At 39.5% G+C, this 12,102-nt stretch overlaps 1 protein-coding gene across 2 annotated transcripts in view; it reads right to left on the bottom strand.

Annotated features, from left to right (window-relative positions):
* Positions 1 to 5,005: 5,005 nt before the first annotated feature.
* Positions 5,006 to 12,102, bottom strand: part of dis3l2 (DIS3 like 3'-5' exoribonuclease 2) — a 516,063-nt gene continuing 508,966 nt past the window's right edge. For both annotated transcript variants that reach the window (XM_039766315.1, XM_039766323.1), the window contains exon 21: positions 5,006 to 5,522. In XM_039766315.1, coding sequence (XP_039622249.1) covers positions 5,421 to 5,522 — 102 coding nt within the window. In that variant the 3' untranslated portion in view covers positions 5,006 to 5,420. The remainder of the gene's footprint in view (positions 5,523 to 12,102) is intronic.

Raw genomic sequence — 12,102 nt, 5'->3', positions numbered from 1 at the left:
GCAGCTGAGAGCCGCCTGGACAAAATTAGTTACCAGAAAACCAAACATTGTTATTTTTTTAGTATGTGATTTCCAATCTAAATGCACGATGCAAAAAGGTAACTTTGTAAGTTTTTTTAATTTGTGTGGAATGAACAATGTATTGTTGATAGGAAATGATCTCACTAACAGTGTCATGGTGTATATCATAAACTGTAATAGGAAGGAAACCCAGCTCTGTATGCCATGTTCTTAAATTCAGCAAAACAGAATTACACATTTAGGCAGGTATGTGATGTTTTGTTAGAAATTTAATTTTGTAGATGTGCTAGAGGTTAGCGTACGACTTTGTTACATATACTGTACTTGATCTGTGTGGCGGAAACTTACAGTTGCACTTGTAGAGTAATCCTGCATATTGACAGTGCAAATGTGAGAAAACGTATTGTGACGCATGAGTCCCTGCCTTGCACCCGAAAACACGAGGCTGAATCTCAGTACTTTAGCAAAACCAGCTTTATTCAGCTTGAAACATTTATTGCAGTGGGAGCTACCAATCTCCTATACTCAGACACAGCAGTCAGGTGTCGTCAGGGCCAGGTCAGTGGCCGAGTTGTACTGTTCCCTGCCTTTACGATGTCCCTTGCATCACCCATCAGTGACAGGCGTGTATAGCATGATCTCAGTTGGCTTGTAGTTGGCTCTGCTGCTGCACTGTGAACCTGTCGTTACCTCAGTGATAGACAAGCAGCCCTCCATAGACACGGTAATCATGCTTTGGCGTGCCATCCTGTTGGGGGGTCCCAAAAGAGTTCAGAAACCTCACATTCAGGTATGAAATGATGTGCCCTTCATTCATTCATTCTTTTTAGGTATGCGCCATTGTATTACAGTCTGATCGATTAAATGTTTATCTGTAAATACTGGAATCTTGAAAGTTTGAACTAAAGCATCTCTAAAAAGAACTCTAGATGGATATTAACTTGTCTTCTCAACCTGAAATTAAAATGCTAAATGTGATTTAAAACGATGATCCTCTTCCAAAAGCAAACTTACTAGTAGTCGTCATGTTGTCATATCACTGTCATGTGTACAGAGTGCAGTGACATTCTTACTTGGACATAAAAACTAACACGTTGCCACCCTCCAGTTCCACGATAAATAAAAATTTATGAAATAAAGAACATCCTTTTATTTAACGGAGAACAAATTTCCTCTTACCTTTTAATCAGACTTACTATCAGTTGCAGAGATCTTCTTTGAAAGCTGCCGAAGTAACGCTGGACTAGAATAATGGGTTCCAGCCTTGGCTCTTAAGAACAGCTTGTGTGACAAACACTCAAATATATCTGTACTTGGCTGTTTGTAGTGTTGCCTTCTAAACCCTATGCATGTCATTTTATGATATATTGGTATTTCTTTCATAGCATGCCTGGCTAAGTAGTGTGACCAGGTAGCTCAGATGCTGGACCTAAAAGTACAAAGTTGGTCTTTCAATCCCAAGCATCCAATTTAATATCGATGAAGCAGCCGCAGTTCACTGACATTGCTTTCACTGTTCAAAAGGTCCTTTATATAATAATTGCTGTGACTTTCAATTAAACTGAGCCGATTGTAGGTGGCAAAAATGTGAAATCATAAAAACGTAACCCAGTCATTGAACTACAGTGCCTATAAAAGGTATTCACCCCTTGGAAGTTTTCACTTTTTTTTTTTTATACAACATTGAATCACAGTGGATTTAATTGGGTTTTGTTTGACACTGATCAACAGAAAAATGTCAATTTGAGAACACAGCTCTGCAAAGCAAACTAAATCAGTGGGTTTCAGCCTTTTAGACTTTTGGAGAGGCAGAAGACTGAAAAAACCTTTGCACGCGGGGGCGGAGGAAAATATAATAAACTTCTTTACTTAAGCATCAGTACTCCCTGTTAAAGTGGAGATTCTTCTGTCCAGATTTACTAACATTAAATTTGGAGGCTGTTGGGGACCCCCTTACAGTCACAAGCGTCCAGACAGAACATGACGTGAATCTTTCATTCAAAATGTTACTTGACAGATGCTCACATTGATTAAAAAAACATGACCTGTGAATTTACTGATTTTTGTGGGCTGCTAAAAATATTCTGTGAACAGGTAACAGTCTGTGGACCTGTAGTTGGGATACTCTTGTCAAAATTAATTATACACTGTCACACACGTGCGATTTGGAGACAACTGGAAGGCCTTAAGAATAGTACTACCACGCTAGACTAACTCTCTTACTCAGTCTTCTGCAGGCCATCCACAGGAAATCTCACCAAGTCCCTTCGCCAGTGATGACGCCACTTCCTGTCCCGGGCTTTAAAGCTGCCATCTTTTCCTATTATATGCAGTTCTGATTTGGACTTGAACCTGTGATCATCTCAATCAATTTAAACCCATTTGCAGCCAAGGCTGCCCCAAACCTTTTTATGTCTTTGGTCTGCTTCTGTGACACCACATAAACGCAAAGTAATTGATCACATAAGTATTACTCCCCAGAATATGACACCCCCAAATCATCACTGGTGTAGCCAATTGGTTTTAGAAGTCACCCAGTTTGGTCAATGGAGACCACCTGTCTGTAGTTAGAGGGTGTGAATTGATTGTAGTATAAATGTATCTTATTGGCGAGGTTCAGCTTGTGGTGAGTCTATCCAAGAAACTATCCAAGTCAGTGAATCTCTCAGAGTCCAGTTAAATCAATTTTTAAAAAACATAAAGAGTATGACATAAGTGTAAATCTGTCTACAGTGTGGGAGGCCATTAAGAGACCTATGAGAACTCTGAAGGAGTTACAAGCTACAGTGATGAGATTGGAGAAACTGTGCCTACAATAGCTATCCTCCAGGTGTTTCACCAGCTGCAGCTTTATGGGGAAAGTGGCAAAGACAAAGCTGCTGGAAGACGGTTTAAGGGTCTGAAGAGACTAAAATAAAGGCAAACACTGCACATTATCTAAAACACACCATCCTCACCCTGAATCCTGGTGGTGGCCATGTCATGCTGTGGAGATGCTTCTCTGCAGCAGGCTTTGGAAGGCTTGTGAGGGTAGAAGGTAAAATGAATGAAGCAAAATGCAAGGAAATACTACAAGAAAACTGTACCTTTCCAGCAAGAGAACAACCCCAAGAATAAAGCCAAATCTAAACATCAATGTGAGTCTCTTGAAGTGGCCGAGTCAGAGTGCAGATCTCAATCCAACTGAGTATTTGTGTCTCAACTTGACAAAGGCAGTTTACTCACAATCTCCATGCTACCTGACAGAATTTGAGCAGTTTTCCAAAGCAGAAAGAGGAAAAAGTGCAGCGTCCAGATGTGCAAAGCTGATATAGAGACTTCCCATTGAAGTGAGAAGGTTACGTATACTTCGGGTAATTTCTTTAAAACTCACTTTATAACCACTCCACAGATTTTATACTAACAAACTATAAATTTGGCATATTGTTTTTGACATCTACTTTTTCAAATCCCATGTCATTATGGTGTCCTGGAAGAGGGCCCCTCTCTCGTCTGTTCCCTTTAGGGATTTTCCAAGCCTTTCAAGTAGACTGTTAAGGCTGTCAGTGTTCATTTTCCTAACATGGGTCAGTGGGGTTTTTTTTTCAATCCATGGCACCTTATTTAATCTGCTTTTGTTATTTCTTTATATCATTTGTCACAATTTCTCCTTTGTTGCTGTCAGAAATTTTTGCTTTGACTGAATCCTGTGTATTCTTCTTACTAATACTTTGTGAGTCCATAGGAGTCCCGTTTTGTTAACCATTTCTTCTTTTTTTACCATCCCTCCATAGATAAATGTAGCCTTTCTTGAAACCAGAATATATTCAGTAACGAGAACAGCATTACTGTACAGATTGACTGTGTCCTTGTGTCCTGTACCCGGGATCATATTCCTAATGCACCTCAGGAGAAAAATTGTGTCATGCTTGTCAGAAATCAGATATGAAAAAACCTGGATAAAGTTTGGCTTTTATAAATCCTCTCCTTTAATGAAAAAATGAAACAAAGAGCAAAGTTAAGGTACACAAAGCTGTGAGATCTTTAAACAATCCTGATGAACTTTGCTTAAGCACAACAAGTTAAGTGTACATTTAATTATGGCTATCACTGAAAAATACTGAATATATTGTACTTAGGATTTTAAAATAACAATTGTAAGAAAAAACAGGGATACTTAAAATTCACTCAGAGGAGAGGACAAGAAAGCCACAAAAGCATTTTTTCGCCATCTCATTCAATATTTCTACACCTTGTAATTATATTTCATGAATTCTTGAAGAAGGCCATCTAAAACAAATATACATTCAGGTCACAAGAACTGCTGTGGGCTGGAGGGCAGTGCCAGGTACAGAGGCACTTGGCACTACTGACTTCACAAAGCCCACGCTGTTGACTAAACTGGCAGGCTCGTACTGACAGCCACTTCTTTGGCAGCGTCCAGCCTGATAGCACAGAACCTCCAAGTTAATACTGCTGCACCGTCGAGAGAGAAAATCTTAGCAAGTATTACGGATATGAGCATGTATGACCTATTTAAAAAGCAGCATAAAAAACAACAGAAAGTGACCTGAACACTCATCGCAGTGCCACTTACAAAACTGACAAATGCCAGTGTGCCTGTCTGCTTTGGCAGCAGGCTGGCAAATAGGGATTTATTTTCTGTTTCAAAGAATTGTAAACTTTTATAGCATTGTCTGAACTAAATGCAAACAATAAAAAAATCCACTGAAACACTAGGTAGTGGCCAGAGTCCTAGACTAGCAGCTGTGTAGTCCTGATGTGTTTAAAAATATCCCAGAATTCTTCCCAATGTGTTTCCCCTTCTTTTCCTTAGGAGCAAAATAAAACAGCCTTAGGTATGAGGAATCCTCTGTCCTATTCTGCGTGTGTGCGCGTTTTTTTTTTTTGCTAAAATATTAGCATCTTTGAAAAATAAACAGGCTGTTTTACTTTAAATGCTCCAGAGTCATTACCAAAAAAATAAGTTTATACACCCGTTAAAAGCACAAAGAAAATAAAATAAAAACACCTTAGTTTTCATAACATTTGTGTTTTTCTTTTAAATATATGAAAAAAGATCAGTGTGGACAAATAACTGCTCAACTGATTTTGAATATGTTTTAAAGCGACTAGGATTGAGCAGAATATAAAATGAATTTGTTGTGCAACTGAGCGTATCGTGTGGCTCTTATGCCCTGTGCATAAAGGTCCTTTAAAGGCGACTGAAATTTGTTGCTAATTCATTTCATGAGGACAAAACAATATAGACAAATAACATAGTAAAATTTACATCAATTCGTGACCTATAGCATTTAAAATAAAAATAAAAAAACACAAAATGTAAATTATATATGATGGGCCATATCACATAGCCATCTTGGTTGTCCATCATGATATTTACTTTCAATGCTTGTGTTTCAAGATGTCAAAGCTGAAGGTCTTCTCAAGATGGCGCTGTACCTGAGAGGTCCTTCATCTGCCTTCAGCATCACATCCACCAAGGTGAAAATGGAAATTTCCTGTAAAAGCAAAATGCGAAGTAATGTCAATAACTCCTACAGTGGACCGGCTTAATGATGAGCACAAAGGCATTATACCGTATAGTACGTAGACTTCAGGAGGCCTTCCTTCCTGTCTGCATTCTACAAAAGTGGAGACAAGGAAACAAACCTAATTTTAGGGCACTGCTGGTGTTGGTGGTCGTCGTCAGGATCAAGTTGTGAGCTCCTACCTAGTATGACAAACTTTCTATACTTTGAAGATGTAAATGGATGATTCTAAAATGCAGAGAAATCTTGGGCCCAGTTATTACCTAATCCTTGTTACTCTGCTAAAGTGCACAATCACTCGCATTTTAAAGGAAGGCAAAACGTGTCTGTCTGCATTCACATGTAGACATTCAAACTGAGAATTCAGAAAGGTGCTTGAGGGCAAAGTGATACACTCGATGAACTTTTCAAGTTTATTACTCTTCTCTTTTTATGAAACATACCCTTTACTACTTGAAATAATTCAAAATCTGTATGGTTGTTTCTATTTTAAACTTTCAAGATAATAAGGGCTATAAAAAAAAAAAAGAAAATCAGTTTCCTCAGTGTCTGGGAGTTCATGCTGAAGGTATATAGGCAGCTGCTGCCTCAAATGTGTGCTACTGTGTGCTTAACAGAAGTTAAGATAAACTGGATTCAGAAAGTATTCTGATCTGTTCGCTTTTTGTCATAGATTAAATTTTAAATGGGTAATTTTTTTTTTTTACACATCTGACATAACAACTAAAGTGAAAACATGAGTTTAGAAAGCTCTCATTCAAATAGGCATTCAGACCCTTGATTTAATACTTTGTAGAAGCCCCTTTGACAGCAATTACAACTTTGAATCAGCTTTAAATTTCAACAAGCTTTGCAGTCCTGGATTTGAGCATTTTTTTTCTCGCATTCTTCCTGGCAGGTCTTCTCAAACTCCATTTGATTGGATAGAAAGTATCTATAAAATGTTATGTTCAGGTCTCTACACCAACGTTTGACCTCCTTTAAAGTCACCCCAGTATTTTCTTGGCTGTATGCTTCAGGTCATTGTTAGCCCAGGTTTTCTTCAAGGCTTCTCTGTATTGAGCTGCACTTTGTCCCCTCAATTCTTCTCAGTCTCTCTGTCCCAGCCATAGCATGATGATGCCGCCAGTATGCTTCAACGTAGGGAAAGTATTAGGCAGGAGATGAGCAACGCCTGGTCTTCACTAGACATAGTGCTCATAGTTCTACCCAAAGAGCTCAGATTTTACATCTTCAAAGCAGAGAATCTTTTACCTCATACTTTCAGAGTCCTTAAAACTGACATTTGTCTTTTACTCAAGAGTGGCTTCCATCTAGATATTACCATAAACACATGATTGACAGTACTCCTGAAATGGCTGTCCTGCCAATAGGTTCTCCCATCTCAGCAGAGGACCTCTGAAGCTGTGTTAGAGTGACCATTGGGTTCTCGGTCACCTCCCTGACCACAGCCCTTCTTACCCAATTAACCGGTTTGACCAGACAGCTAGCTCTAGGAGGAATACTAGTGATTCTGAACTTCTTCCATTTAAATAATTTTCAAGGCCACTGTGCTCCTGGGAGTACTCAACACTTTAGAAATGATTTTATTTGAAGATTGCGCTGACTGATGTGGCTGGCTGTCTGTTCGTCTCGCTAATCTATGTTTTAACTTCGTCATTATGTATTAGTTTATCTCAGCGACCACTGTCCTATGATCGCGATTCTTAACATATTTTCTTGCTTGCTTTCCTCTCAATTTTCATCTCATGATGGGATATTATGTGAACCTCCACCTTTGTTTTATTCAACTGCTGACTTCTTCACCTGGACTCCGGTGTTCACCTGTATCAGTGAGCTGAATGCCTCTTGGAGATGCAAATGCACCTGCCATTGCCATGGCAGAAGAGCCGGTATTGCTGTTAAATGTCCCAAAGCTTGGATTCCTGCGGGTCGTCTATGACCCATCTTATCTTCTCCTGCGCAGGACTCCATGCCTGGTCCATGCGTGCTGGATACTGGATTTAATTTCTCCATCTCAAGGCGACATCACTCTTCCTTGGGGTGCTCTCGTGGAGTAAATGCTGCTAATCTTCGCATGCTCACCCGTCTTTGTCCCACAGCGAGCTCTTCTACTTCTATCAAGGCTGCTTTCGTGAACCTGAGATCAGTGTCTAATAAAACTTTTATTCAGCAAAACTTTATTATCTCAAATAATCTGGATTTCTTTTTCATCACTGAGACCTGGATTGTAAATGGTAACTCTTCATGCTTTACTGACTTGGTACCATCAGGTTATTCATTGTTTTTAACTCTCCCTGGCTGATTCGTCTTGGGGTTGGGGGCATTGCCACTGTTTCTAAAAGTATGTTATTGTGTCAGAGCCTTACAAAACGTCCGTTTAGTAGCTTCGAACTGCAACTTTTCGAAGTGTGCAGCTCCCCTTCTTTGTTGTTTGCTGTGGTTAATAGACCTCCCGCAATTAATGATATAATTTCTGAATTCTCTGATCTCCTGGCAGATATTACCTTCACCCATGACAAAGTATTTATTGTTGGTGATTTTAACATACACGTTTGTTGTCAATCGAAACATTTGGTTAATGACTTTTTATCACCATTGGAGTCATTTGATTTTATCCAGCATATTAATACACTAACTGACTCTCTCGGTCAGACCCTTGATCTATAACTTACATGTGATATTTCAGTTAGTAATACTGATTTATGTGATGTTTCTTTTACTGATCGCTTTTTGATAATGATGGATTTGATTATTTCTGTTGATGTTCCTACTACTAGTTGTGCTCCACGCTGTTCTCACTTTTTAAATTCTTCTATTATATCCGATTTTAAAACTATATTCTCTAGTCTTGATGTACATGTTCAATATGAGGGCATCGATGATTCTGTTTTAGAATTTAATTCTTGTAAAACGGTTTTAGACTCAATTGCTACGTTCAAGATACGCTGCAATAATGGAAGACCTGCTCCCTGGCTAAATGAAACTACAGTATATCTCTATCGCTGGGTTATGCTCCAGAACCCCCGATAGATGAAAATCCGCGAAGTAGAAACCATATGTTTGTATGGTTATTTTTATATATTTTAAGCCCCTATAAACTCTCCCACACTGTTAACATTATTAGAGCCCTCTTGACATGAAATAACACCCTTTAGTCAAAAGTTTAAACTGTGCTCCATGACAAGACAGAGATGACAGTTCTTTCTCACAATTAAAAGAATGCAAACATATCTTCTCTTCAAAGGAGCGCCGTCAGGAGCAGAGAATGTCAGAAAGAGAGAGCGAGATAAAAGCAAACAATCAAAAAATGAATACATGCTTTTAAGTATGCCGAAGCACCACGATAAAGCGGCATTTTGTAGGGGAGCGTCCGTATCCTCTAGGCAAACAGCCTCTGTGCAAACAGTCGCTCTGCTCACACCCTCTCCATCAGGCGCAGAGAATGTCAGAGAGGGTGAGAGAGAGAGAAAAGCAAACAATGAAGCACTGCGTGGGAAGCATATCTTATATCATTGAGGAGTTTTAGTTAATATGTAATACATGCTCTGACTGGGTAGCTTCTAAACCATCCGCCAATAGCATCCCTTGTATGAAATCAACTAGGCAAACAAACTGAGGAAGCACGTACCATAAATTAAAAGACCCATTGTCCACAGAAATCCGCGAACCAGCGAAAAATCTGTGATATATATTTAGATATGCTTACATTTAAAATCTGCGACAGAGTGAAGCCGCGAAAGTCGAAACGCGATATAGCGAGGGATTACTGTACTCGACCGCTATTCCGCACCTGTCAAACTGCGGAACGGCATTGGAAAAAAGATGGATGGATTGCTTCTAAACAGATTTTTAGCACTTCTCTATTCAACTTCCAGGCTGCAGTTAAGAAAGCTAAACATGATTTCTTCACTGATTTAGTATCCTGTCATTCTAAGAATCCTAGGGTCTTATTTAATTCAATTAATGTAGCCATTCACCCTCATTTTGAGACGGGATTAAATAGCACTGTTCCTTCATGTGAGCAGTTTCTTTCATTCTTTGTCAGTAAAACTGATACAATCCGCGGTGGTATTGTTCCAACTGGCTATGAACTTCCTACTGATAATCATGACATTGTCTTGGAATCTTTTTATCTTGTCTCACTTTCACAGTTAAAAAGTACTATTGACACCCTTAACACTAGAATTACCAGAGCCTACGAAAAAACTCGTAATTCCGTCCCACCTTAAATCGCTTCTTAAATCCCTTCACACCTCTCCGCCAGCGCCCTTTGTCTTCTAAATGTGCTGATAAAGACAAGCTTGGAGCAGCCGGCTATTCCATCCCCCCACCAATTTAGAACGTGCACGAACTTCTTTCAGCTCATGCCTTGATTGAGTATCTGGGAGTGAAGTGGAGTTTTAGAGTGGAAATAATAGATCGTTGTTTGGAACACACACATTTCATGTCTGTTCCGTTTCTACAGTAATCTGTGTCAACACATTGTTAAAACAGAAATGTTTTTTTATATTCTAGTAGTAGATGACAAAATGTAGGCATAAACTATATAATGTATGAAGCCTGAAGTCCAAATAGCAAAGAAACATTTTCACAATAACACAATTGCGCTTTTATTCAAAAATATAACTGCAGAAACAAAAAGCCGCCTTAACATGTGACATTGACAGAAGTTTATTGTAACTGCCTCCGTGGTTCAATAGACTCAGCCCCCGTTTGGGAATCAAGAGGTCACGAGTTCGATCCTGCGCCCCTCCATTTTGAGAATAAAAGCACACATTTGATTTCAGTCTGTAACAGCCGGTGCAATTTATGATCCTTGTAAAGGTTAGCTTTTTTTTAATTCACTTTTCATTCTCTCAGTCGCGTTCAGAATCAATCCATACAACCCCATCTGACACGGCTGTTTTCACTAAAGATGCGCTATAGCTCTGCAGTGTACCACGATGCATACTAACGCCAACCAACACACCCCATCCCATTTTTATTCAAGTGCACTTTTTCCATCGCCTTTTCCTGTAAGAAGCAATGTACACACTTCTCTCTATGCTGTGGTTTCTATTACACACCTGAAAGAAAGAGACAATATATGTGAAAATATAATCGCACTAATGCAATATTATTTGAAAACGAACAGCGTCAGATCGGGTGTGAATTTATGCAGGAACTGGAAATTCTCTGATGCGGGACCTTCCCCCAGGGAAGAAAGTACAGTGTCAGGTGCTCATTCAGTGTAATAGAAACCATAGCACAGAGAGGTGTGTACATGGCAACAAGTACACGTGTCGTGAAATGTAGGAAGGACGGTCCTTGGGTGTGTGGGAACTGTTAATATTTGAATGTGATGATTTTATATAGCACGGAATGAAAATCTGCACTTCTTAGCATTGTACCATGCAAGCTGTCGTATCAATCGCCTACTGTAACTTGCTTTCTTTTTTCTTCGGTTATACAGGTAGTTTTGAATAAAAGTGCACTTGTTTTGTTTGCGAAATGAAGTGTCTGCGTGCACTTTTCGTGGCATTACACGTGTATTTTTTGAACATGCTCAAACAGAGGAACATAAGTTGGTGTAAAAGTATAACAAAACAACGGGTAGATGGGGAGTGTCTGATGATTGCATATAGCGCCGAACTTACTGCTCTTTACTATTCTCTCCTCTGCATGCCCTGGAGTACAAAAGAAACAGAATACAGACGCGCTATAGCTCTGCGTTGTACCACGATGCAAACTAACGCCCCCCCACCCGGTTCTGACACACAGACGCTGGCGAAGCTGCCTTCTTCGTATCTCACCGTCACTTGATTTTCTTTTTATTCAGTTTTATTGAGTGTTCCTGCCAGTCCCCAGTTTTTATTTGAAACTGGGAATAACTGTAGATGTGAGTAGTGTTTTGAGACAATTGAACTGGAAATTCTTCGATCTGGATGGATAAAAGCTGACACACAAACATTGGTGAATCTGCCTTATTGGTATCTCATTGTCACTTAATTTTTTTTATTCAGTTTTATTGAGTGTTCCTGCTTATGCTGAATTAGTATGCATCTTATGGTCCATGATGTGAAAGCTGCACTGACAAAAAAACAGAGACAATAGGTATAGGTGATATTTGAAATTATTCATTTTATGACCTGTATAGTACATTTCGGAAAACATTGTGGCACTGATGCAACATTATTCATAGTCATTCGCATACCTTCTTGCGGTTGTTATCAGTGACCATGTTTTTGTTTTTTTTCCCCCAATCTTGCCCAGTCTCCACATTTTGGTGCATGGTGGTGTTTCTTTTGTACTCCAGGACATGCAGAGGAAAGAACAGTAGAGAGAGGTCAGTTCTGCACTATAAGCACTCATCAAATTCAAATGTTAACAGTTCAGACACACGCAAGGACCGTCCTTCCTACATGTACGACGTGTACCTGTTGCAATGTACACACTTCTCTCTATGCTGTGGTTCCTATTACGTTGAAGGGGCACCTGACACTGACTCAGTTTGCTTTCTTGGGGAAGCGGCTGTCTTGGAACTGAAGTTTGTCGATGTTGCATCCTC

Source organism: Polypterus senegalus, chromosome 1 (assembly GCF_016835505.1).
Source record: "Polypterus senegalus isolate Bchr_013 chromosome 1, ASM1683550v1, whole genome shotgun sequence".
Taxonomy (NCBI): domain Eukaryota; kingdom Metazoa; phylum Chordata; class Cladistia; order Polypteriformes; family Polypteridae; genus Polypterus; species Polypterus senegalus.
This window is presented reverse-complemented; position numbering and strand designations above follow the sequence as displayed.